This window comes from Pleuronectes platessa, chromosome 22 (genome assembly GCF_947347685.1).
Source record: "Pleuronectes platessa chromosome 22, fPlePla1.1, whole genome shotgun sequence".
NCBI lineage: Eukaryota > Metazoa > Chordata > Actinopteri > Pleuronectiformes > Pleuronectidae > Pleuronectes > Pleuronectes platessa.
In genome coordinates this window covers 15,005,844-15,029,984 of record NC_070647.1, presented here as the reverse complement: position 1 = coordinate 15,029,984, position 24,141 = coordinate 15,005,844, and the positions used below count along the sequence as shown (strand labels likewise).

Genomic DNA, 24,141 nt, shown 5'->3' with positions numbered 1-24,141 from the left:
ATCAGATAGATTACCTCTCCACTTCCCTTAGTTTCGAAGGTGGGTATAAACAGGTTCTGAGGATTGTACAGTACCTCCATGACATCACCCTCTCTATTGTCTGTAAAGTCAACTGCGTCACAAGAACAACGGGATTCAAATGTCAGTCGATCAGATTGAGGCTGCAGTCAGAAAGTCAAAAAATTATCCTCACTTAACCTGCCTGACCCAACAGAGCCCCAATATTGAAACCACCTGCTTTAATTGTTTAATATTTATTTGTGGCGGCATAAACCTGAAACATTACCTTATATTAAAAAGACCCTGAATAATCTTTCTTTTGTGTGACCTTTAATGGGAAAGAGAAAAGGATTTGATTTGTTTTTCTGTAGCAACAAGATAAAATAAATTTTGTTTGGTGGTTGGTTTGTTTATTTAGAGAAAACCAGCTGGACAGATTCTTGCGAAAACGTATTGGACAGATGAGACATGTTCCCAAAATGAACCCATTAAATGTTGGCATGGATCTGAAGAAAGCAGCAGACCAGGATTATTTATTATATTTCTTTCTTTAACATTTTGAGGGTGTCTTCTGACACTTTCACAGATTTCACAGGAAAGAGGTTTACAGACAACAATCAGAATCTGTTTAAAGGAGACTGTCGATGATGTAGAGAACCTGATGATGCTGCTGCACTGCATTCCAAACTGGTTGAAAAACTAATGAGGGAAACAATCAGAACGAAAGAAATGTAGAACCGCCGTAAGCAAGATTATAATGTCAGAGTGTCATGAAGGATGCGAGGATGTCACCTCATTGTGAAAGATGCACATAAAGACACATTCAACAAAGTATATTTATCAGTTTGTATTTCACACGCTAACTTACTTTAGATTCCACCACCACAACATGGAGCCGTTTGACATTAGTTCAAATTTAGAGTATACATCCATATCTGCATCCAGTTGTTCCCGGTTCACCTTTCTTAAATATCAACAATTTCCGAAGATATTCACATAACATTTTATAAACACAAAAGGTGACATTTTCCTTGATCCGCCCCCTTAATTAAAAATCGCCCCAAAAGTGAATGAGTCCTTTTGGGTCCAGACCTCACCCTTCTACGAACCAGTCTGACAGGGGTGAAAACCTTCATAAGAAATACTGGGTCCTGGGTAAAATCCAGTTCATATTATGATTCCTTCACCAAAGAAGTTCCTTCAAGCCCAGTCTCATCAGTGAACCAAATGAAAAGATAATTTGATCAATGCTCTTATATCTAGTGCTATTGATCCCAGAACCACTTTTTAAGAGAATGACTAGCCTGGTATCCTCTGTTTTTTTGTAAGTAACGACAAGCTTTGCAGGCATGGTCTCTGCCGAACTGTGACTGATGAATTCTATACCTCTTTTTCCAGTCAAAGAATCTCATGTATTCAGTCATATTCTGGTCTAGGTGAAGGAGCCTCTCTGCCAGCTCCTTTGGAGTGGAAAAGTCATCGACATGAATGAAAGAGTCTCGTGGGATATGGTCCTCGTAGTTTTCTCTTATAGGGCCAAGAACTACGGGTACAGTTCCCAGTCTCATAGGATCGAATACCTTGTCTGAGATATAATCTTTGTGCTGAGAGTTTTCAAAGGAGAGGTAGAATTTACAACTAGATAATATGTTTGCATAGTTTTGACCATCTACATTTTTGCCAAAAGCCCTCCCATAAGTTTCTATCTGGATGTGTTTTTTCAGCTCGTTGTAGTACTGAACTCTTTTGTGCTCGTCATGCCAGTTGCTCACGATCCAACAGACCAACTTGTCCTTGGTTGGCAGCTGGAAACTCTCCACCTCAGATGATTGTGGCACCAAATTCCCATAAGGCACTGGGATATGTGAATCTGAGCGATAACAGGATGTCAAGTTGAACAAGTTATCAAGTCCGGGTAATTTTGCACAGTGTGTAGGTGACTCCATGTTCATCCAAACCCATTTCTGAAACCAGGGACGTGGCTCACTCGGCAAGTTTCCCAGATTTCCATGAATGTCCCTGTGGTGGATGAAAACCCCGTGGGCTTGTTGGTAAAGAGACTTGTCATCGGTCAAGCGGCATCCTTTATATTTGAACATATCGCAGGTGAGATCGAATTTGTAGCCAAATGGCCACGTCCAAATCAAGAGAAGAGTATCAGGCTCAGCTTCCACCTCCACGTCCTGGATCTGCTTGGGACCATCAGTAGGTGCTTCCACGTGCTGCTCCGAGGAAGAGTTTGGGTTTGAGCCCTGGATCTGTGCTTCCACAGGGCACTCACAAGAATGATTGCCTCTCTTCAGATAATCACGAAAATCCGGGAACTCGATTTCCGGCTTGTAGTATGTAAAAAAAATGACCAGGAAACACACCAACAGTAAGCAGCCGGAGGTAATTTGCCTCTGACGAGTCATCTGGCAGCTTGAGAGGGACATGGCTCAGCTCTGGAGAGAAAAAAGGTTGTGTTTTATTTAAGTTTTGTAATATTAAACATATCGCTTTTCCAAATCACACCAGCTTCTGCGTCCGTCACTCTCCCCAAGTCTTACCTTCTGCTTCAGCTCAATTCTTTTGACTATTATTTTAGTTCTCTTTTCCTCTGTATCGAACTTCTCTTAATTACACATTTTGACTCCTGAAATCTTTAAGCCTCAACATTTGTTGTGCAAAAGCCAGATTTCCAACAAACTAAGAATAAAAGCGCAGCATCTAATAAAGAGTTGTTCTTTTCTTTGAGGAAAGTGACAAGGTGTGTGCCTTCATGAGTAAGATGAAGCACCTTACACTTTTACAGGCATGAACTTCATTACTGGCTCATGTCTATAGGTACAGCAGAGGACAAAGATCGTGTGTTTTCAAATGCATCAAACACAAATGACTGAACTATAATAGGATTAACTAATAACTAGAAAAATGCATTAATGAGCCTAACAATTTATACTGCTGTCAGAAATGTTTTAAAACGTTTCAAGTACTTTTTTCAATCTAACATTGAACTAAAATTACATTTTAAACCAAAAGCAAAATGGGAAAATGCCATTCTGATTTTCATTTCTATAAAACAGAAATACACAGTATGAACAGACTCGATTTATCCTCTGTATGTTCTCAATCACAAACTTAAAATAACTCCTGGGCACAATACAAGCTGCTGTGTACTATTAATAATCAAAATGATACCAAGGTAATTGTATGGAGACTCCATTAAGGTAAAGCTAGAGCACAAAGAAACAGTCTCACCTTGGTGTAGAAAAGCACAGGTAGATAGAAAATGTCACTCGGTTTTATTTGCCTATCTGGCAAGTCACTCTGACAACAGTCATTTGAGTACGGTGACCTTATTGTAGACAATAGACTCTGTTTATGTTTTTATGGCAGTGCCAACTTTCTAACTGGAAACGGCGAAAGGTAAATGTTTCACCAGCTGGGTGTGGCCACTAGGTTGACAATATAGGATACTGTAACTGGTTATTCAGAAATGTTTATCAGATAGATTACCTCTCCACTTCCCTTAGTTTCGAAGGTGGGTATAAACAGGTTCTGAGGATTGTACAGTACCTCCATGACATCACCCTCTCTATTGTCTGTAAAGTCAACTGTGTCACAAGAACAATGGGATTCAAATGTCAGTCGATCAGATTGAGGCTGCAGTCAGAAAGTCAAAAAATGATCCTCACTTAACCTGCCTGACCCAACAGAGCCCCAATATTGAAACCACCTGCTTTAATTGTTTAATATTTATTTGTGGCGGCATAAACCTGAAACATTACCTTATATTAAAAAGACCCTGAATAATCTTTCTTTTGTGTGACCTTTAATGGGAAAGAGAAAAGGATTTGATTTGTTTTTCTGTAGCAACAAGATAAAATAAATTTTGTTTGGTGGTTGGTTTGTTTATTTAGAGAAAACCAGCTGGACAGATTCTTGCGAAAACGTATTGGACAGATGAGACATGTTCCCAAAATGAACCCATTAAATGTTGGCATGGATCTGAAGAAAGCAGCAGACCAGGATTATTTATTATATCTCTTTCTTTAACATTTTGAGGGTGTCTTCTGACACTTTCACAGATTTCACAGGAAAGAGGTTTACAGACAACAATCAGAATCTGTTTAAAGGAGACTGTCGATGATGTAGAGAACCTGATGATGCTGCTGCACTGCATTCCAAACTGGTTGAAAAACTAATGAGGGAAACAATCAGAACGAAAGAAATGTAGAACCGCCGTAAGCAAGATTATAATGTCAGAGTGTCATGAAGGATGTGAGGATGTCACCTCATTGTGAAAGATGCACATAAAGACACATTCAACAAAGTATATTTATCAGTTTGTATTTCACACGCTGACTTACTTTAGATTCCACCACCACAACATGGAGCCGTTTGACATTAGTTCAAATTTAGAGTATACATCCATATCTGCATCCAGTTGTTCCCGGTTCACCTTTCTTAAATATCAACAATTTCCGAAGATATTCACATAACATTTTATAAACACAAAAGGGGACATTTTCGTTGATCCACCCCCTTAATTAAAAATCGCCCCAAAAGTGAATGAGTTATTTTGGGTCCAGACCTCACCCTTCTACGAACCAGTCTGACAGGGGTGAAAACCTTCATAAGAAATACTGGGTCCTGGGTAAAATCCAGTTCATATTATGATTCCTTCACCAAAGAAGTTCCCTCAAGCCCTTTCTCATCAGTGAACCAAATGAAAATATAATTTTATCAATGCTCTTATATTTAGTGCTATTGATCCCAGAACCACTTGGTAAGAGAATGACTAGCCTGGTATCCTCTGTTTTCTTGTAAGTAACGACAAGCTTTGCAGGCATGTTCTCTGCCGAACTGTGAAACTTCAACTTTATACCTCTTTTTCCAGTCAAAGAATCTCATGTATTCAGTCATATTCTGGTCTAGGTGAAGGAGTCTCTCTGCCAGCTCCTTTGGAGTGGAAAAGTCATTGACATGAATGAAAAAGTCTCGTGGGATATGGTCCTCGTAGTTTTCTCTTGAAGTGCCAAGAACTACGGGTACAGTTCCCAGTTTCATAGGATTGAATACCTTCTCTGTGATATAATCTTTGTGCTGAGAGTTTTCAAAGGAGAGGTAGAATTTACAACTAGATAATATTTTGGCATAGTTTAGATCATCTACATTTTTGCCAAAAGCTTTCCCATAAGTTTCTATCTGGATGTGTTTTTTCAGCTCGTTGTAGTACTGAACTCTTTTGTGCCCGTCATGCCAGTTGCTCACGATCCAACAGACCAACTTGTCCTTGGTTGGCAGCTGGAAACTCTCCACCTCAGTTGTTTGTGGCACCAAATGCCCATAAGGCACCGGGATATGTGAATCTGAGCGATAACAGGATGTCAAGTTGAACAAGTTATCAAGTCCGGGTAATTTTGTACAGTGTGTAGGTGACTCCATGTTCATCCAAACCCATTTCTGAAACCAGGGACGTGGCTCACTCGGCAAGTTTCCCAGATTTCCATGAATGTCCCTGTGGTGAATGAAAACCCCGTGGGCTTGGTGGTAAAGAGACTTGTCATCGGTCACGCGGCATCGTTTATATTTGAACATATCGCAGGTGAGATCGAATTTGGACCCAAATGGCCACGTCCAAATCAAGAGGAGACTATCAGGCTCAGCGTCCACCTCCACGTCCTGGATCTGCTTGGGACCATCAGTAGGTGCTTCCACGTGCTGCTCCGAGGAAGAGTTTGGGTTTGAGCCCTGGATCTGTGCTTCCACAGGGCACTCACAAGAATGATTGCCTCTCTTCAGATAATCACGAAAATCCGGGAACTCGATTTCTGGCTTGTAGTATGTAAAAAAAATTACCAGGAAACACACCAACAGGAAGCAGCCGGAGGCAATTTGCCTCTGACGAGTCATCTGGCAGCTTGAGAGGGACATGGCTCACCTCTGGAGAGAAAAAAGGTTGTGTTTTATTTAAGTTTTGTAATATTAAACCTATTGCTTTTTCCAATCACACCAGCCTCTGCGTCTGTCACTCTCCCCAAGTCTCACCTCCTGCTTCAGCTCAATTCTTTTGACTATTTTTTTTAGTTCTCTTTTCCTCTGTATCGAACTTCTCTTGATTACACATTTTGACTCCTGAAATCTTTAAGCTTCAACATTTGTTGCACAAAAGCCAGATTTTCAACAAACTAAGAATAAAAGCACAGCATCTAATAAAGAGTTGTTCATTTCTTTGAGGAAAGTGACAAGGTGTGTGCCTTCATGAGTAAGATGAAGCACCTTACACTTTTACAGCCATGACCGTGTCAAACATGTTTAAAACATTTAAATTGCTTTTTAAGTCTAACATTGAACTCAAATTACATTTTAAACCAAAAGCAAAATGGGAAAATGCTTTTTTCTGTCTTTCAGTTCAATAAAACGACTGAACATACAGTATGAACAGACTCGATTTATCCTCTGTTTGTTCTCAATCATAGCTTTGTTCAGCAGAATTTACAAACTTAAAACAACTCCTGGGCATAATACAAGCTGCTCTGTACTATTATTATTGAAAATGATACTGAGATAATTGTACGGAGACTCAATAAAGGTAAAGCTAGAGCACGAAGAAACGGTCTGACCTTTGAGTAGAAAGCACAGGTAGATAGAAAATGTCGCTCGGTTTTATTTGTCTATCTGGCACGTCACTCTGCCAACACTCATTTGAGTCCGGTAACATGATAGTACACAAAAACCTGTTTATGCTTTTACTCCAGTTCCTCCATGAACTCAACTTCTCTATTGTCTGTAAAGTATTTTTCTGTACCGTAGCGGAAGTACTCATCCTTTGATATTCTACTTTTTAAGTGCACTTGTTCTGGCTTGGTTTTCATTGCAAGTGCTACCCTGTGTTTCTGCAATCATTCACTGAAAGCCCATTTACACACTTCTCAATAAAGTGCACAAAACCTAATCTGACCTTAATGATCTGCACATGGATTAAATATAAATCGCATCAGCATTTTTTGAAAGTGTTGCCCACCATACATACATCTAAAGGGATTAAAACAGAGGAATGATTGGTTGGATTAATTTGAAAAAATAACAGTATAAGATAGAAAAGCAATTGTATAAATATATGAAGCAGGAGCTTTGTTGCAGGAGCTAATATTTGAAAATGTAATAAAAATGTGTTACCGAATAAGCTTCAAAAGCAAAAATGGAAATTCTTGTAAAAATCTCAAAATTTATTAGAATTCAACAAGGAAATGTACCTACTAACGTACAATTTGTTAAGCACAATTTACAGACTCTACTGTAACCACCACTAGGATCCATTGAATAAGAGGAAGAGAGCAACAATCTCACCTTGAAGTCGAAAAAAAGTTTTCTTATAAAATGTAATATTGCTCAACATTTGTCTGAAATATAAACGCAGAGTCTAAAATGTCCTTTGATTCTCGACAAGCTGGTGCTTTCCTGCACCGTCCAAGAACAGCGATCATATGTGAATGTGGAAAGGAAATAACAAGAATTGAGTTGGTCAACTCACTGTCAAACATTTACTGCAGCAATAAACAGGTTTAATATTTGGCATCTAGCCTCCAACTTAATCATTCCCACTTATGATTACACGAACATGATGAGAGTGATGAGCAAATATTTGTACCCCCTCACATACACACACACACACACCGTCAGAGCCTACAGGTGGATGCTGGGGTGGTAGAGGGGCTGAAACAACTGGAAACAATACTGCAGAAGCAGTGGGAGCAAAGGGGATGATGGGATATATCTCTCTGCTTAAAAAGAAAACCTGATAAGGTGGGTGTGTATTAGATGGTAGTTGGGAGTGAGGTGTTTCACATGTAGCAGCGCAGCTCGAGTTGGCTGCCTGAACTAGCTCGGCCGCATCGCTCCATTTAATACCTGAATGAAAGTTAATATGTCTGAGACTCCACAAAGGACAGAAGGAAAAAAACATGCAGAAACTGTTTGAGGTAATTTGACCTGTATTTCACTTCCTTAGCAATTCATTTTTACTTATGCTAAATACAGTAGAGAGTCATCCACTTAGAAAAACATGTTGTTCAAAAATATAGATCCTTTTCAGAATAACTAGAATGAAAGAAAATGTAGGAATAAATACAACCTGAGCCAGTTTCTGGTTGAATTTAAACCTGAGGCTAAAATGTATGCTTTGAAACCATCTGTATATAAATGAGTCTGATCATGAAGTTTGTGATAAGTTTGATAGTGAACCTTGTGATTGTGAAGTGCCATGGGAGGTGTCTGTTACATCTTTGTCCTATTATAGGTTCCTCACTAGTAGAGGTCATATTTCAGCTAGATTCAGGGGGAGCTAAATTATGGCATGGCTTTCAATGTGGATGTAATGCATATATGTATATAGCTGTACTAGCAATACTGCTAATTCTACTAATTCTTTATTAGTAAGCCATGACTGTGTGCCAGTTACATTGCAAGAACAGCAGGACCCTGAAACTGAAGTAGCTAAATGAAATTCAGCCATAATTTATTTTAAATTATATTTATTTTTCATTTATAGTACTTATTTTCACGATATTAATACTTTTACTATACTGTGAAGTGTTAGAACGGCCACTAGATGGGACCAGAGTCTCTAGTATAAGCAATATATGTTGCGCTTCTAAAGTCTGCTTTGTGAAACAATTGGAGGAACTATTCTACTACCACCCAACTATTATTACTACCACTACTACTTCTTATTTCCCTGTCTTTGTCCCAGTAAGCCCCCACAACACCAGGACCCTCAAAATGAGGTCACTAGATGACATTCAGTCCTCATTATTGTTGTTATACTTTATGTGGATGGATCTTTCCTACTGGGGCATATTCAAATCTCTACTCTCTACTGTACTGGCAAATACTCAATGGGCTCAATATCTCAAAATCTATCTGTATTCAAATGGATGTACATGTATCTGAAATATCATACTGCACAACTCTGAAAGCGCAAGTGTGAGGAAGTTGAAGTTCAATGCTGTTTTAAAAAAGAGCACTTATTACTAACAGACAATTACGATCGTGTTTAGAGTACGATTTAAACTTTTTACTTCTCCTTTAAAGATTAGTAAATACCAAAAAATGTGGTTAAAAAAACTATTGATTTATGATCTTCTTTTTAGGCCTGGCAAGAGTTAGAAAAGAGGTTTAAGAAATGTAGAACCGCCGTAAGCAAGATTATAATGTCAAAGTGTCATGAAGGATGTGAGGATGTCACCTCATTGTGAAAGATGCACATAAAGACACATTCAACAAAGTATATTTATCAGTTTGTATTTTACACGCTAACTTACTTTAGATTCCACAACCACAACATGGAGCCGTTAGACATTAGTTCAAATTTAGAGAGTATACATCCACATTTGCATCCAGTTCTTCCGGTTCACCTTTCTTAAATATCCACAATTTCTGAAGATATTCACATAACATTTTATCAACACAAAAGGGGACATTTTCCTTGATCCGCCCCCTTAATTAAAAATCGCCCCAAAAGTGAATGAGTCCTTTTGGGTCCAGACCTCACCCTTCTATGAACCAGTCTGACAGGGGTGAAAACCTTCATAAGAAATACTGGGTCCTGGGTAGAATCCAGTTCATATTATGATTCCTTCACCAAAGAAGTTCCCTCAAGCCCAGTCTCATCAGTGAACCAAATGAAAAGATAATTTGATCAATGCTCTTATATTTAGTGCTATTGATCCCAGAACCACTTGGTAAGAGAATGACTAGCCTGGTATCCTCTGTTTTCTTGTAAGTAACGACAAGCTTTGCAGGCATGTTCTCTGCCGAACTGTGAACCTTCAACTTTATACCTATTTTTCCAGTCAAAGAATCTCATGTATTCAGTCATATTCTGGTCTAGGTGAAGGAGTCTCTCTGCCAGCTCCTTTGGAGTGGAAAAGTCATCGACATGAATGAAAGATTCTCGTGGGATATGGTCCTCGTAGTTTTCTCTAATAGGGCCAAGAACTACGGGTACAGTTCCCAGTCTCATAGGATCGAATACCTTGTCTGAGATATAATCTTTGTGCTGAGAGTTTTCAAAGGAGAGGTAGAATTTACAACTAGATAATATGTTGACATAGTTTTGATAATCTAACTTTTTGCCAAAAGCCCTCCCGTAAGTGTCTATCTGAATGTGTTCTTTCAGTTCTGTGTAGTACTGAACTCTTTTGTGCCCGTCATGCCAGTTGCTCACGATCCAACAGACCAACTTGTCCTTGGTTGGCAGCTGGAAACTCTCCACCTCAGATGTTTGTGGCACCAAATGCCCATAAGGCACTGGGATATGTGAATCTGAGCGATAACAGGATGTCAAGTTGAACAAGTTATCAAGTCCGGGTAATTTTCACAGTTTGAAGGTGACTCCATGTTCATCCAAACCCATTTCTGAAACCAGGGACGTGGCTATCGGTTATCAGTTCTGCTGTTCCTGTAAACTAGTGCAAAGTGCAAACGACAACATCATTGATGGGGATGAGTCCTGGTCACTGCTGCTGCAGAGCGCTGGTTGTCTGTTTATTTAAAGGGGACATATTATGAAAATTCCACTTTTGTAGTGCCTCTACACGTTAATTTGGGTATCTGGCATGTCTACCGTCCCAAAAACTCTGGAAAAAACAACTCCCGTGATTTGTTGTGGTTCCTCTATGTCAGAAACGATACGCTAGATGGCGTCGAATGGGATTATGACCCAAAAACACGCCATAGTCTCGCTACATGGCCTTGGACCACCCCCCACCATCATCTCACCTGCTCTGGGGAGAAACGGCCCGGCTCCCCGGCTTCCCGCGAGGCTAACGCAAGCTCCGTGGAGCCCGGGCTGACACTGGCGACACTGTGCATTAGGGTGACACCGCCTCGACGATTTGCATGTTTATGCGGCCACTTAAATGTCGGAGGGGTAGCAGCAGCGAGCTAACGCTAGCTTGCAGCAACTTAGATCGAAATCTACGCGGGGGCAGCTCACTTGGAGCATTGGAGACTTCCCTGCGGTGTAGCCGGCTCAAGGTAAGCAGCGAGTTAACACGCGGCAAAAGCAACGGGGGGAGCGGCGGTGACACGGTGCGATCCGGGCTGTCCGAGGCGGTGACGTAAGCTGATCCCAGCCGCTATGTCATCGCATTAGCAGATCCGCCGCTGCCTTTGACGTCCCCGCATCGCACCGTGTCACCGCCGCTTCCCCGGCTACAACGCAGGGAAGTCTCCAATGCTCCCAGTGAGCTGCCCTCGCGTAGATTTCGATCTAAGTTGTTGCAAGCTAGCATTAAAATCGGGGCACTCAAAACAGGTCAATCTGAGGAGGGCTGTTTTAGACAGGGTAAAAAGGTGCTGTTTTAAATGATCCTTGAAGTATTTTGACAAAAGTAGGTTACAGACATTTCATTAAGACCCCAAGGAACCATATCAACTTGTGGTAAAATGGGCATAATATGAGTCCTTTAAGTTTAGTCATATTAAACCTAACGCTTGTCCAAATCACACCAGCCAGTGTCCGTCACTCTCCCCCAGTCTCACCTCCTGCTTCAGCTCAGTTCTTTTTACTATTTTGTTATTTCTCTTTTCGTCTGCCTGCCTGTATCGAACATTACTTCATTACACATTTTGACTCCTAAAATCTTTAAGCCTCAACAATAACAATAATAATAATAACAAAAAAAATGCATTTTTGATCCTTACATTTTATACTGATGTCGGAAATGTTTGCACAATTAAAGTGCTCTTTAAGTCTAACATTGAACTCAAATTACATTTCAAACAAAAAGCTAAATGGGAAAATGCTTTTTTATGTCTTTCAGTTCAATACAACGACTGAACACACAGTATGAACTGACTCGATTTATCCTATGTATGTTCTCAATCATAGCTTTGTTCGGCACAATTTACAAACTTAAAATAACTCTTGGGCACAATACAAGCTGCTCTGTACTATTAATATTTAAAATGATACTAATGTAATTGTACGGAGACTCCATTAAGGTTAAGCTAGAGCACGAAGAAACAGCCTCACCTTGGTGTAGAAGCAGAGGTAGATAGAAAATGTTGCTCGGTTTTATTTGCCTATGTGGCACGTCACTCTGACAACAGTCATTTGAGTACGGTCACCTGAAATGAGCAGGAAACACACCAACAGTAAGCAGCCGGGGACAATGGTTTGATGGCAGTGCCCATATTAACTCAGGGCATGTAAGGAAAATATTTCCCAACTGGATATGGCCTCTAGATGACATTTTAAGGGGCAAAAAGGGGCCTATGTTGAGGCTCTGTGCACTTCCCCTAGTAAAACTTAGGTCTCGGGGTTGAACAGGTCTTAACCACTTCCTCAGTAGTAGTTTCTCACATCACCCATTTTCTATCCACCTCGTCACAATGGGAACAAAATTTGCAAAAAATGTGTATGTTCCTCTGATTTTAGATTTCATCGCATCTTAGAACAGATTTTCAGTCCTCTCTGTACATTTTAATAACTAGCCTGAGGTCCTAAGTGAATGCCCTTCTCAAAGGTGACTGGGCCTGTTCTGTCAGAACTCCCACTCTTTGGAACTTTGGAGTCAAAAGAGTTTTCTAAAATCTGTTAACTGTCAACACAACGTAACCCACAATGACAATACTGCATTAACACACACTGATTTGAATGTTTGTTGTTCAGGCAACACTGTAATAATTTTGTGACAAGTAAATTAAGCCTTATTTGGATTTCATCATTTTCATTTTATCACTACCCATTTCCTGTGTTATTTTAAGCAGGAGTTTCATTTCTATGTTTGAAATAAATGTATTTTATCATTTAATATTCTTAAATAATCATTTTCCTTTGTCCTTTCTTACTTTAAAAACAAACGTAATTTTTTTATTTCGACGTCACTTTTACAAACACAGGTCAAAAACGACCCACACAGTATCACCTTCCATTCATTTCACTTTCATTTTACAATCTATTCCTAGTGACAAAGAGAAATGTGTACAATACTGGCTAACCATAACTGAATAGATTGATTGAAATGCATTTGAAAATATACTTTTGATTTTCTTGATCCAGTGTGTCAGTATGGCTGGTCCCAATCATGTCAGACTTACAGTTGAGGTGGACTTAAAGATGCTGCATGAAGAGCAGGATGTGGAGGGTGAGGAGGCCTCGAAATCTCTGATGCTGAGGACCTGTGTTTACCGAATTTCGTGAAGATCGGATAAACCAGTCGGAGCCACAACCATTTAAAATAAAAAATGAAAATGGATAGAGTACATACATATATATAAAGATATGTTAAAAATTTAAACTAAATATAAAGGGAGCTGAATTATAGGATGGCTTTTTACAGGTGTCAAAGAACTGTTTTTCTCTAACACTTCTACAGAAGATGCTTAAAAGATAATTTAACGCTGTCCCTTTTGTATTGTTATCTGGTGATAAGAAAAAAACAACTATTATGTTAACGGAAGCAGCAGTTTGACGGAGGCAGAAAAACTGCAGTGCAGTAATTCTAGATTCTTTCAAATCAATTGTGGATTGACAATGAACTGTTGCTTGTTTCTAAGTGACTGTTTAAGTGACTTATGCTCCAGTATCTGAAATGTTGTGCAAATAATGACCATGATCTGAGAGTATAGATTGTGTACTTGTCCTTTATATGTACAGATTTTCATTGTGCCACCTCAGAGACCAGCACCTCAACACATAGAACACAGGCCACACAACACATATTTGACAGCAGTAGTTTACAAACAATCTTGTAGAAGAATACGATTTTAGCTTTCAGGGGGGGGTTTCTGCCAGGAAGTGTGTGTGAGACACGCTGCAAAGATCAAATCCAAACTACCACAGTGCAAGTTGATTCTAGTGATGAAACAGATTTCAACCTCAGACATGTTTTTTTTGCAGTGTATGACAAAAATGGGGGAATTATCAGAACCTAAAGAGTCAAAATTCATGAGCGTGCAGATGCCATGCAGCTGGAGAGACGGCTCACCCTGTATTGGTGCAAACAAAAAAGTGAATCCGGTAGAAGACGTTACACTTCAGCGTGTTAATGATAACTGTCGGCAGAAACGGTGTCCCAGGTGCATCGAAGACTTAAAATGGTGCTATTTCAAAAGTGTACGATTTAGAACGAGCACAGATCAACCCTACGCACGTTACGGAAATCAGAAAGTCCCTGTAGGTCAGTGGAGATAAAGCTGCTCGAGCAAATCAATTTCCACCCTCAACAACCGTGAAGGATTATTGCACACGACTCATCTAAGGCCTCTTCACCACTATCTACAGAACATAAAAAAGCAGAGCGACAGCTTTTTTAAATGACTTTATATTTACACTTCCTAATATGTCGCCAGCACATGTCCTCTGACAGCCGAAAAGTGCTGAAATCAAAATATAGAATGATATCTTTACCTGTACAAAATCAACAGAAATGGTCAATTGAAGGATCCAGCTGCGGAAAATAAAAAGTTATTGGTCGCTGAAATAATCAGGAATGATTTAGTGGTCGAGATCAGTAACAGGCGATAAAGTAAGTAGTTTGAAAAGCAGACAGCTGATTAACAGGGAAAATATTAATACTCCACAGACGAGTGCCGTCCGTCTAGTTCCACACATGTACCCATGTAAGGCACAGCAGCCTAAGCAGCGCATGTGATCTTTGAAAAAAGAAAGATTAAATCGCTTGTAAAATTAGCATCTCGCTAAAAAGACACTGGTATGATAGATGTCAACACATCGTAACCCACAATCAGACACACACCGCTCATACTGCATTTACAGACACTAATTCAATGTTTGTTGTTCAAGCAACACTATGTAATTTTGTGACCAGTAGCGCCCCCTGCAGCCAGATGTGGTTATTCATTCTGCTGGGCTCCATCAATTCCTTGTTGAATGGTGGATAATACCCATGATGTCCAGCTTCAGCAAATGTTTCCCCCCCGGATATTGGAGATAAACACAGTTTTTTTTTAATGACTTCTGAACATGCTGTTTTAAGGTTAAAAAGTTGAATAGTGTTGCTTTAACAAAAGGAGGTGAAGTGGTGGTTTTAAACATTGACATGACAAAACCAATCTTTTCCTTTTTAACATGCTTGATTATCAAATTAAGTGACTGGGACGACTGCAGAGGGGCTGCTCTTGATTGCCCCATCTCACCCATATATGCTGGGCTGCTTGTTTTCTACACCCCCTCCCTGTCTCCACAGAGGAGCCTCCTGGATGCAGATCCGTCACTGCAGGCTTGTCAGTGCTGCACTTGAGGCCACCTCCCACTGGGCTCATTTTGGTGTATGCAGTACAATTGTTTTTTCAAGCCATAAAACAGTCTGATCCCTTTCGACATGCAGCGAATCTTAAAACAGCCTGGAGAAAAGAAAGGTAGAGTAGCCTGAAAGTGAGCAGATGTGCGCCTCCTTGTGGATGATTCCTATTCTGCAGCTTGCTCGAGAGGAGAAAAACACTCATTCATGATATGCACACAAACACCTTCCTGAATAAACTGAGTTGGGATTCATCTCAACCCATTGCCATTTGGACTCCCAAGAATTTTGAGTACAAAAGAGTAAGAAAACCCCAGCATTTAGAGAACACAGTATAGAAGAAGTTCCCACCACAACCTTTTAGTCCTTCTGGTCGGGTAGATATTGAACTCAGGTGCAGGTTAATTCGCCAGCAGAATGTTAGCAAGATTGAGAATTTGAAACCAGGTTGAATTTAAAAACACACACAGCAGAATCCTTGAAGGGATTCCAAAACTTCACATTCAATCAGTCTTTTTCTGTGAGAATCCCAGGCTCTTCTGTCTAAAGTTATTAAAATAAGATACTTCACCTGCCATCCGTGCACATATATTTACCCAAATAAGTCTTTGAGGTCATTGTTGACAGATGCACTATGTTTAACTCCACTTTGGTTCATACTTGGGGCAGTAGGAGGTTGAGAAAAGTTCTGTGGGCTGAAAAAAGGGTTTGCTTGCATCCCAAACCCAGCGGGCACTCCTCCAGAACCTACTGGCATACCCTGCATCTGAGTTTGAGCGTTCTGGGCAGAACCGTACTGATGGAGCCAGGGTGTGTTGGTTGCAGGTGCGGCTATGGGACCCATTTGGTTGAGGCTGACTTTGGGTTTGCTGGGTGTAAAAAGACTGTCCAGGGCTGACAAGTCGGGAGCTTGGTTTGTCTGCCCAATGGATATGTGATTCTGTGTCAGCGCGCCAAAGTTTGGGGTGCTGGTGGTGGTGGCCATGCCGCCATAGAGGCCAGGGCCGGTGGGCCGCATGCCCATCCCCATGCCCCCTGTCTGGAAGCCCATAGGTGCATTGAAGCCATTAGAGACTGGGGTGCCCATGGATCCAACCACAGGGCTGGAGGTGGGATAGGCAGACATGGTGCTGCCCTGCACTGGAGCTGGTCGTGCTGTGTTGGCCAAAGACAGGCTGTTGAGCGTCGTCATGCTGAGAAGGCTGCTGGTCAGATCTTTAGTCTGCAACATAAAACAAGGTGAGATTGATCTTCACGAATCAGCAGTGTTTGAGCTTAATGGTGAGTTTGTGTACACTGAAGTGAGCAGTTTGTACCTGTGAGTTGGTGGTGGTGTTCTGTTTGATGGTCTGTGGTGCCAACGGCTGCTGGTTCCTCAGTTTGACTGCTTGTTCTTGCTCCTTAGCCAAACGCTGTTTCTCCTCCAGAGTCAGAGACATCTAGAGGGGGGTCAGGGGGAAAGAGACCATTAAATAACTGGAAAGCAAAGGGGACATTTTGTGTAAATGAGGTGCAGAATCATTTCCATACCCTGTTAGGCTGTGAGGTTGCTGCAGCTGGGGCAGACCCATTCTCTTTTCCATTAACCCCTGTGCTGCCAAAGATATCATCAATCTGAAAGAAAGAATTTGAATGATTACACTACAGCGTTTTGAAAACATGACATTTACAGCCCTTTCAGGATCTTATTATCGTTTCCTATGATCTTTGAACACGGAATCGACCTCTCACCTGGTTGCCCGAGCTTGGTGGGCTCTTTGTCTCCTCTGGTTGGTTCCCTGGGTTTGAAATGTTTATACTCCTGTTTAAAAAAGACAACAGATATCAGTAAACAAAGGGAACATATATAGACTCATTTATAAAAACCTCATTAGTCAAACGATTAACTTATTCATGTGACCAGCATCGAACATGTATTGCTTTCAATTGGAGATGTAATTACCTAGGGCGTCTAAGCAAATTTTTCTGAAAGTTTACCATGAATATTTATGACTATTTGATTAATAATCAAAGTTAAAAGTATTAAAGTGTAAATCACAGTGTAAAGTGATATAAATGAAGACACAAACACGCACCTCTGCTGCTCCTGCATGAGGTGCAGCTGCTCCAACTTGGTCTTGTGTTCATTCTCCATGCGACTCAGCATTTCGCGTATAACCGCCATGAACGAGTTAAACTAAACACAGAGAGGATGAAATTAGATGCAACTTGCATAAAACTGAATTGTAAAGATGATAGAAAAAAAACAGATGAAGATAATATGATGTGTTTTTGTCAGATTTGCAGATAAATGCAGGTTCACTGGAGCTCAGTTCATGTGTGAAAACAGCTTAAGACAGAACTGGATTCTTTGTGAATTACATTTGAATTTTAAATGTGTAGGCTGTATAGTACCTGATTCAGATTGAGGTTGTTGTCTATGCTAAGAGAGACGAGGTGGGGCAGGCTCTTTGAAGCGAGGTGCTCTTTGGGAATGCCCAGCTTCTTATGGCTGAAAGTGCATTTATAGATTCCTAAAGACAGGAGAAGGTAGTTAAAATAACCAACAATTAAAAAGAAGACAAAGAAGAAGAGGTCGCTTAACTCTTTGAGTCACATTGGATGGAAGTGGAATGGGGGGGGGGGTTCATCTTTACCTAGGATGCCCATGAGCACTGCTGGTTCTCTAGAGGGGATCTGTTGTAAGAAGGGCAGGATCTCATCGATGACAAACCACTTGTCTAGATATTCCAAAATCTTCCCTAGACACACCAGAGAGTTCACTCGTACCTGTGCAGTAACAAGGGAAAGAACAAATTAAGACAAAGTCAAAGTAAATATATATTGAGAGGAGAAGGATAAGTAAAGAGAGTTAAAAGGAATAACAACACAATGGAAGGCAGGTGCACACAGGGAGCTGAAAATATCTAATCAAGACTCACAGCTAGCGAGGAGGTCTGCAGGCAGGCTGATTTGATCCGAGGGATGAGGGAGTTCTTCATGGACGGGTAGTCAATCAGGTTGGCAAATGTGGGGATGATGTTCAGGCACAGCTCCTGCTCGGGCGCAGATAAGACATGAAATATGACATTTATATGATGCCTAGGAGAGCATCTATTGTCAGTGTTCTCTCAAGAATAACACTCAAAGAGACAAAGGGTAGCAGCAGGTGACAACAAAAAAAAATCACTGAAGTTCAGGCCTGTACCTGGATCTGTACAGAAGGGGCTCCTAGAGCTCTGTAGACCATAGGCAGCACGCTGTTCTTGATTTCCTCTGGCGGTGTTTTGGTCAGCAGCAGGTCCATCTTCTGCAGGAAGATCAGCAGGATCTGCACAGCACAGGGCCAGTTAGATAAACTTAACAGTTTAAAGTAAGAGGACACTGTCCTACCTTCCACTCAAAAGTATGGTGGTTAAGTGGACGTAGGTGGAGTCTGTGATTTCAGTGGCTTTAGTACGCCTTTTTTAGTGCTACAACATCGACAACACAACAAATACACTAGCTGATGAAACTGGAGTATATTCACAACAGAGACCACTCACCATGTTACTAGCCTAAGGTGGCATGGAAAGAAAAATACAGAGAGAGAAGTGTTGATGAAGTAACAGAATGAGCCCAAACAGAGAATTCACTCAGATTAATCTCACTTTCAAAACCTCAAACACAAGATTGCCAGAGAAAACGACTGTTTGCAGGGATTTTTCAAAACGTAAACAATTTTTTAGCTTAGAACATATTATCCAAAAATGCTTTATTTTAACAGTACAGTGTCTAGAGCCTCCTGTCAGTGTTATAGGCCTTTTACCTGAATAGGCTCCTGCTGTTTGAAAACAGGTGTGAGGTCAGGCAGGATGAGACGAATGTACTCCTCCTTTGTGCACTCCTCTGCAATCAGCAGAACATTGGGAAGCACGAAGGGAACCATGTCCGGGTTGACAAACTCAGAGGTCAATGACGGCAAGATCCGATACACCACCACTCTCTGCAAAAGGTTGAAGAAGCAACAAATTCAGATTGTAATACTGCGTTTTCATTGGAGGGCATTGGGAAGCCTTTCCACCCAATATACACTACCTTTTGCAAAATATACAAGCATGTACCTTGGGCAGTTTGGGAAGGACTTTGGGGAGGCCTTTATAGAACTGAGACTTCTGTAGGTTGTCCCTTTGGAAAAGGGTGTCAAAGTACTGAAGAGTGACAGCACCCACGTCATCAAAGAATGGGATCTGAACAAGTTGACACCAAGAAAATGTTGAAGATAAGAAACGTGTTCCAACACAAGTGCAAACAATATACTTTGTGATTTGTGACTGTACATATTATTGCAAACCTTGGTCATCTGGTCAGCATCAGGCCGGACATTGGGCGCGACACTGAGCAACATTTTGACGTGCTCCCGCACCTCTTCAGGGATCTTGTTCAGCAATGCTGGATTCATGCTGCTCAGCTACAATGGAAAAATAAAGAAATGATGGAACGGCACATAAACTCATAAGCACAACTCTTCATTCATTGTCACAGCTCCACATTCTGCACACGTCTACTTTACCTGGTCCAGCTGCCGGCTGAAGCTCTTGAAAATGTCATGCTTGTTGACCTTGAAAACGGGCTTGCCCTCATTGAAGATGGCATGCATGACCACACCCAGTGAGTACATGTCGGAGGCAGAGTCGCAGCTGACAGACAGGATGTACTCAGGGGCCAGGTACTCAGGGTTGGGGAGGCAGAGTGGAGGGAGGATGGGCTCCCACTCTTTACATGTGTACTTGGGCTGAAGGGGAAAGGAGGATATGAGAATGTAAAGATGTGACAACACTATGAGACATGGATTTGGTGGAGCAGCTTGTAGGCCGTGCCTGACAGGCCAGTCTGAGGGAACAAAACTCCCCAGCATACCTCTGCATCTGAGGGGTTTGACGAGGAGATGCTGAAGTCAAAGCCCATGATTTTCCAGGCTCCACTCTTGTTGAGGATTATGTTCTCTAGACACAGGTTGCCATGAACCATTTTCACGCCACTGTGGAGGAAGGCCATACCCTCCGAGATCTGAAGAGACAGACACATTCAAATGAAATCAGGAGCGTTCAGGCGCCTTTTCTTCGCGAGATGTTTCTATTCTATTTTTATTTGTTAATTTTAGTCTGAGCACTCTCACCTGTAGCAGGCCATACTTGGTCTCCACGTCATAGAGCTTGTACTCCTTGATGTCGTTGGGCACAGGGCTCGGCAGGTTGTCCCAGTGGCCAAGCACATTGGACAGACTTGCAAACACCGGCTCTGTACAGAACGCCAGGCAGTCCCTGATGGCCACACACAAGGAATAACATCACTTTAAAGGTTGATGTACTGAGCATGTAGAGAAATTCAACAAAACAGCCAAAAGGCCAGAACTGTGAAGTAAGAGCTGAGCTGCACGGAAGTTAAAGAAAGACAGTGGAAGAAAAAAGGAAGCACAAGAATATCTCTAAACTTTTTTGCATATACATTATGCAGGAACTCATTTTTTGACTCGTTTGGTCATGACAAGCATCTGTTCACACACAGAAGCAGACAAATGTGTTTGCTCCCATTTTCTTTTTAAATCTTAAATGTCAAGGCCCTCTTTGACTTGTGACTCATTCAGTTTGATTTATGTGTTTGTGTGAGTGTGTTTGTGTGTTCCTCACCGTGACTCCTCCAGAGGATGCTGCACAGTCAGGAGACGGGGATGACGCAGTCTGGTCAGCTGTTGCACTCCTCTTTTCAGCGAATCGACGATTTGGTCTTTCTCGAATTTCTGATACTTGTCGACCACCTTCTTCTCGAACACAAACACTGCCACTTCCTTTATGGTCAAAGACAAAAAATAAGGAGTATGAGACAAGTCCCAAAGTAATTTCTGGTATGGAAAGTTGTCTTGTAGCCATGGTCTATGGCACGAGCAGATATTTATCAATCCAAGTCTGAGGCTTTGTCTATACAGCTACGTTTCAGTTTATAAGCAGCGTTTACAAACTAAAACAAACTCTGTGCACGCAAGCGTTTTTACTTTATCAGTTTTAATCACATTCCATACCAACATGCCTGAAAACGTACACTGCGCATGTTAATGTAAACAGGAAGGCATATGTGTCCCTCTGGACATTTCACAAATTGCTTGAAAAATAGCTTGTCTCCTACACATGTGAGCACTTGCATCATTGTAAAATGTTGAATTTCTCTGCACTAACACTTTGAGCAAAGACAACAGGCTCAGCCACACTTGTAACTGATCCTTCTTGTTACGTTCTACACTGGTAGCTGAGGCAAATGCCAGTGGTTTCTTCCAGAAGGGGGTCACGTGATAGGAACCTGACAGATCAGGGAAGGTTGCGTCATGACCGAATAGACCCAATCAACAAGCAGCTGAGTGTCTACATCATTGTTTCCAAACATCTTAATTTCTGCCTGTTTGTACTAAAATGCAGCCCCTGAGGTTTCAAACCTAAACAGGGCCGGCAGCATTTCAAGATGCTGGGCATCCACATAGCAGAATTAAGTTGGAGTTGATCTGATCAAGGGGCAGATATAAACACTCACCTGTTTGGTGGACTTCTTGGTGCCATTGTAGATTCTCCAGCACATTCCAGGACCCCCGCTGGCGATATGTCGTCCAACCTCAAACTCTCGTGTCACTGGGTTGCCCATGACAGCGCTGGTGACATCTGCTGTCACCTTAGTGACAGTGCTTTTAAGCTTGTTAAGCATGGATTCCATGTTCAGGCCTGACCTGGCAGCTGAGGAGTGAGGGAGAGAAAAATGCAGTTTATTAAAGAGTTATAAACCAGGTTTTGCAGTCACTGACAAAGACAGCTGGAGCTGAACCCTTTTTAACAGCAATAGCTAAACAATCCACTCGACATGAATTTCGAGAAACCTGCTTAAAAATGTGCACATTAAAGTTCGAGTCAGCGTCCGGCTTAAGCTGAGGAGAATATGCGCCATAATAGGACAACCTGTCCTCAGAAATATTAAATTTTTCAGGGAAAACGCATGCACACCACAGTGAAGTACCTCTTTCACAATATTTCAGAGTACTTGATAGAATTTCAGGGAACAGGAAGTCAGACAAAAGAACATGACCAACAATAAATGCAACAACTTATTTTTATCTTCCTATTTGCCTTGAAGAGGCTTTTAGTGCTTTACTGTGTATTTCACTAAATTGAAACAAGGCCGAATAAGCTTTATATATAAAAGAATATGCAGTCTATTAAAATGCATGGCTCAATCTGATGCTGTCAGGCATTTATGTCAGTGTTTCTTACCCCAGTTTTATTCATTTCTAATGAAGCACCTTGTAACTGTGTTTTGAAAGGTGCTAAATAAATAGTTTATTATTATTTATATAAAGTAAGAAAAGGATAGCAGACATATTGAGTTGATTAGATTCGAGCAAAGTGAGAGAGCTTCATGTAAAAACATGCAATACAATACAAAGCAGAGGATGCAAGTGTGAAGTCAAAGTGACAAGTGGAGGCAAAGTTAATTCATAGAGTTCCTGCAGTCTTTTTAATAAATCATTAAACATGTTGTCTTACCAGCGCTTAGTGTCAATTCACCTGACATTAACTAACCACTTAACAGAGTTGGTCATCTCCCCGCAGAGCCTACCTTAGCACAGTGGCTAGCACGTTAGCCACCAGGAGGCAGGTTATCTAACCCGGGTTGCTAACTTCGGCGTGTTTGGACAGGTCACTTCAACCGCATCTTAGCGTGTTAAACCTGTATTGTGTCCGCTTAGCGTGACTGTCACGTCCGGCAGACACACACACACACCTCGACGTTATCCGTCTTGTTGCGCCTCTACTCGCACATTAGAAAAGGAAACTGGCGCAGCGCTGTGGAACCTATGGTAATGGGGCAGTGGTTTCCCAAACCTCCATCAGCCCTCCACCTTTCCCCCGTGTAGCCCCGGACAGCTGACATCACCGTGGCTAACAGCTAAAGCCTCGTTTGTCTTTGATTTCAAAACACAGACACACACAAGCAGATCCCGATGGCCACGTAGCCAAGCTAGCTAGCCCGGAACGCGCAGGTACGACAGTGGCGTTACTGTCATCAACAACAATATCCCCACCCCCTCCTCCGTCCACTTGCCTTAGTGGGAAAATGTCTGTCAGGTGTTTTCCCTGTAACGTGTGGCCTCTCGGCAGTGGCGCTGTCAGTGATGGCTGATACGCACAGCCCCCATGTCTTCCAGCCGCAGACGACAGGAGCTAGCTTAGTTAGCGCGCTGAGGAGCTAACAACCCCACTTCCGGGTTCTTTCCATGGCGTCAGGTGCATCGACGTCATCAAAAGCGTAAAGTGCAAACACTCCTCACGTGTAATATCTGGAATTATTTACGGTTGTTACACTTTCACTTGTACTGTAAGGATGTGTATTTTTTTTAATACAGCATGTATTTATATCCTCATGTCATATAATTACAAATAGCAGTCATTAACTATCATGGTCCTATTTAACTCTAATTCTACTGGTTTGTGATTACTTTAATTTCCTTTTTTTTCACCATCTAGTATCTACTTCTAAAATATGTAATCTACCTGGTCAGGGTCAAACTTCAGCATTAGCTACAATTGTATAGTGACCCTGTTTTTATCATATATTTTAATAGCTGGTTCCGTCATTATACTTATATTTGTTATTTGGTTAAAACAAAAAGGAGATGATAGAGCTAGAAGAAGCTCTGCAATAGAAAATGTTTTAAGAAGAGAGGTCAAAGACTAGGAGGCTGCCCGTCTCATATCAATAGATTAACTGTTCCAGTTTCGGGCTCTAACATAAAAGGCTCAGTCACCTTTAGTAAGCAACCGAGATCAGGGAATAACCAGTAAACATATAGATAAAATAATCTAAAGGAGGAGGATATTCATTCACT

The 24,141-nt window shown here is 41.3% G+C and overlaps 3 protein-coding genes and 1 pseudogene across 6 annotated transcripts; all 4 read right to left on the bottom strand.

Moving 5' to 3' along the window:
- Nucleotides 1-513: 513 nt before the first annotated feature.
- On the bottom strand, nucleotides 514-7,467 carry LOC128428900 (4-galactosyl-N-acetylglucosaminide 3-alpha-L-fucosyltransferase 9-like). Of its 3 annotated transcripts, none has more exons than XM_053415176.1 (2): nucleotides 7,336-7,467; nucleotides 514-2,444 (listed from the first exon to the last, which is right to left on the bottom strand). In XM_053415176.1, the coding sequence occupies exon 2, from the start codon at nucleotides 2,433-2,435 to the stop codon at nucleotides 1,266-1,268; it is 1,170 nt and encodes a 389-aa protein (XP_053271151.1). In that variant the 5' UTR covers nucleotides 2,436-2,444; nucleotides 7,336-7,467; the 3' UTR covers nucleotides 514-1,265. The 3 variants fall into 3 exon arrangements, with proteins under 3 accessions (XP_053271151.1, XP_053271150.1, XP_053271149.1); XM_053415175.1 differs by lacking the exon at nucleotides 7,336-7,467 and adding an exon at nucleotides 6,609-6,686; XM_053415174.1 differs by lacking the exon at nucleotides 7,336-7,467 and adding an exon at nucleotides 3,241-3,396.
- LOC128428897 (4-galactosyl-N-acetylglucosaminide 3-alpha-L-fucosyltransferase 9) lies at nucleotides 4,317-7,469 on the bottom strand. 2 transcript variants are annotated; one of them, XM_053415170.1, is made up of 2 exons: nucleotides 7,336-7,469; nucleotides 4,317-5,928 (listed from the first exon to the last, which is right to left on the bottom strand). In XM_053415170.1, exon 2 carries the CDS (start codon nucleotides 5,917-5,919, stop codon nucleotides 4,750-4,752), a length of 1,170 nt encoding a protein of 389 aa, XP_053271145.1. In that variant the 5' UTR covers nucleotides 5,920-5,928; nucleotides 7,336-7,469; the 3' UTR covers nucleotides 4,317-4,749. The 2 variants fall into 2 exon arrangements, with proteins under 2 accessions (XP_053271145.1, XP_053271146.1); XM_053415171.1 differs by lacking the exon at nucleotides 7,336-7,469 and adding an exon at nucleotides 6,609-6,722.
- Nucleotides 7,470-8,197: 728 nt separating this feature from the next.
- LOC128429195 (4-galactosyl-N-acetylglucosaminide 3-alpha-L-fucosyltransferase 9-like) lies at nucleotides 8,198-10,860 on the bottom strand (annotated as a pseudogene).
- Nucleotides 10,861-13,622: 2,762 nt separating this feature from the next.
- scyl2 (SCY1 like pseudokinase 2) lies at nucleotides 13,623-23,532 on the bottom strand. The gene is made up of 18 exons (XM_053415163.1): nucleotides 23,358-23,532; nucleotides 21,798-21,994; nucleotides 20,906-21,063; nucleotides 20,395-20,539; nucleotides 20,136-20,285; nucleotides 19,789-20,010; nucleotides 19,570-19,686; nucleotides 19,340-19,465; nucleotides 19,045-19,221; nucleotides 18,445-18,567; nucleotides 18,179-18,292; nucleotides 17,894-18,026; nucleotides 17,652-17,770; nucleotides 17,333-17,433; nucleotides 16,989-17,058; nucleotides 16,788-16,871; nucleotides 16,574-16,696; nucleotides 13,623-16,479 (listed from the first exon to the last, which is right to left on the bottom strand). Exons 2-18 carry the CDS (start codon nucleotides 21,972-21,974, stop codon nucleotides 15,850-15,852), a joined length of 2,769 nt encoding a protein of 922 aa, XP_053271138.1. The 5' UTR covers nucleotides 21,975-21,994; nucleotides 23,358-23,532; the 3' UTR covers nucleotides 13,623-15,849.
- Between the last annotated feature and the right edge of the window lie 609 nt (nucleotides 23,533-24,141).